General features: G+C 35.3%; 1 protein-coding gene across 1 annotated transcript; it reads left to right on the forward strand.

Moving 5' to 3' along the window:
• The first annotated feature begins 307 nt into the window (after positions 1-307).
• LOC133035381 (small ribosomal subunit protein uS2-like) lies at positions 308-1039 on the forward strand. Its single transcript, XM_061111232.1, has 2 exons — positions 308-555; positions 925-1039. The coding sequence occupies exons 1-2, from the start codon at positions 308-310 to the stop codon at positions 1037-1039; spliced, it is 363 nt and encodes a 120-aa protein (XP_060967215.1).
• The last annotated feature ends 1389 nt before the right edge of the window (positions 1040-2428 follow it).

The following is a 2428-nucleotide window of genomic DNA, read 5'->3' on the forward strand; positions in this document are numbered from 1 at the left end:
TGACAGAGTATATTTACAACTTGCTGACTGAAAGGTCTTACGTGAGATAAAGATAAACAAACTGTTGTCTTGCGCATTAATGAGAAACCATATGACATGAGATGAGCAAAATGAGGCATCAACCTCGTTACGCATGAAGAGACGTAAGCAAGATATAATGACTGCTAAGACACTTAGCGTATAATACACAGTATACAAACTAAGTATAACAGTCGGGTAAACCCAAACAATTGATAAAGAGGCGTCCATCTCATTATATGAAGGCACGCTCGTGGTACCTTCACTAATCAGCTCCAGACATCTTTCAATGGGATTCACAGCTCTGTCAAGTCAGTTCTCTCGGATAGAAGCTGACATTCAAATGATGTTGGCTATTGAAGTTCACCTTGTTGCCAAGAACTGCAATTTTCATATGGAGCATTATGTCTTCAAGCACAGGAACGACGAGGCTTACATCATCAACCCTTCAAAAACATGTGAAAAGCTCCAGCTCACTACCAAGGTTACTGATGCTATGTTCCCATCAAGACATCCCAGAATGTTACGATTTATTACGTATTTAATACACATTTATATTGACCTGGTATAAGCGGACCCATCATAGCTGTGTGATTTTCAAATGTTAACCACATTTATTTTACTTGGTATGATATCAAACCCCACAATTTCTGGGGATAATTATTATAAGATATCAGTCAACTATTTAATTAACTGCCCTATGATATAATTATAAATAGAGGCATGTTGTATTGAAAAGGGGGCGAATATTTCATAAGAGAAAACAGTCCTAGAGCTATACTAGAAATCTAATAAGATTGACTCGTGGACTATGAAGAATTTTAACTGTAAAACCACGTAAAAACCTTTGTGTTCATATCTTTCTTTTTCTGCTATTATTTTTTGTGAAAATCTATCACTGTCTAGGCTCAAATACAGTGAACAAAAATTGGCATTAACAGCTAAGTATATTTCTAACTCTTCTCTGTCTTGGGGTTTTGAGAGTACAGGAGGTTTTGCAAGTTGTCTTTTTATTTCTTGAAAGGCATTCTCGCATTCCTCTGTCGATTCAAATTTCTTATTACGTTGAAGGATGTTGAAGAAAGGAACACACTTATTTGTTAACTTTGAAACAAATCTATTGAGTGGGGCTATCCGACCATTTAAGCTTTGGACTTCTTTAGTTTTTGTTGGTGATTTCATATCGAGAAGGGCTTGAATTTTCTTAGGATTGGCTTCAATACCTCGGGCATTAACAATATAACCAAAACACTTACCCGAGCTGACTCCAAAGGAGCACTTTGAAGGGATTGAGTTTCATGTTGTATTTTCTGATGATTTTTAAGCATTCTCCATGTCATATATATGCTCTTGAGCCTTCCTAGATTTGATGAGCATGTCATCGACGTTTACTTCCATGTTTTGTCCAATTTGGTCTTTAAAAATTTAATTCACAAACCTTTGATAGGTAGCACAAGAATTCTTCAGACAAAACAACATGGCTTTATAACAATACAGACCCATATCTATTCAGAAACGTGTATGTTCTTGCTCTGGTGGATGCATTCTAGTTTGACTATACCCCGAATAGGCATCCATAAAGCTTAGGATTTCGTGCCTGGTTGTTGCATCCACAAGTTGATCTATTCTTGGAAGTAGAAAACAATCTTTGGGGCACGCCTTGTTGAGATTAGTAAAATTAACACATACTTGCCATTTTTTGTTGGGCTTAGGTACCAGTAAGGGGTTAGCTACCGAAGCTTGATAGAAAGCTTCAATCATGAACTTGTTATTGCGTAGTTTTTCTACCTCTTCTTTTAATGTTTGTGCCCGTTCTTTGTCTAATAATCTTGTTTTTTGTTGAACGAGATAGAAGTAAGGATCAATGTTTAGGATGTGAGATATTATAGAAGGATTTGTTAGGTTTTATGCCCTAAATAAAACTCTTTACAATCTGATTAGTTATCAATATAAGAAATTTGAAGTGATTGATGTTTGCATGAATTTTACATGCTAATGGTTTAATATGTTTAATATGTTTATTACATTCATACACACAAAATCAGTTAAATCCAGATCATATGTTTATTCACAATTACAGTATCGTCAACACAGTGGAATGTGATTGTGATCATATGAATCAAAAGTTTTGGTCCCTGTTTCATCAGTGTTATTGGATTTACACTAATGTGATAATCAGCGATGATGTGTACTTACACTTGGAGTAAGTGTTATGTTCTTTCCAGGACATTAGTAAAGTATACTAGTTTCGAATGTATGGAGTATACATTGGACTGGACCGATATTGCAACTAAGTTAAGATATTACAAACTTACCGTTATACATATCTTTCCAAGTCAATATCAGTAGTTGATCTTAAGATTGAAAAGAATCTAAATCCTGATATGCTTGGGCTCAACTCAGGAGTGCT

Source organism: Cannabis sativa, chromosome 1 (assembly GCF_029168945.1).
Source record: "Cannabis sativa cultivar Pink pepper isolate KNU-18-1 chromosome 1, ASM2916894v1, whole genome shotgun sequence".
In the NCBI taxonomy this organism is placed as follows: Eukaryota; Viridiplantae; Streptophyta; class Magnoliopsida; order Rosales; family Cannabaceae; genus Cannabis; species Cannabis sativa.

What these genes read in the sequence shown, in the direction of transcription:
- LOC133035381 (XM_061111232.1), top strand. Translation starts at nt 308, where the DNA reads ATGGGATTCACAGCTCTGTCAAGTCAGTTCTCTCGGATAGAAGCTGAC. An exon ending in AGAATGTTACGATTTATTAC is followed by an intron (nt 556 to 924) that starts GTATTTAATACA and finishes ATCACTGTCTAG; the next exon opens with GCTCAAATACAGTGAACAAA.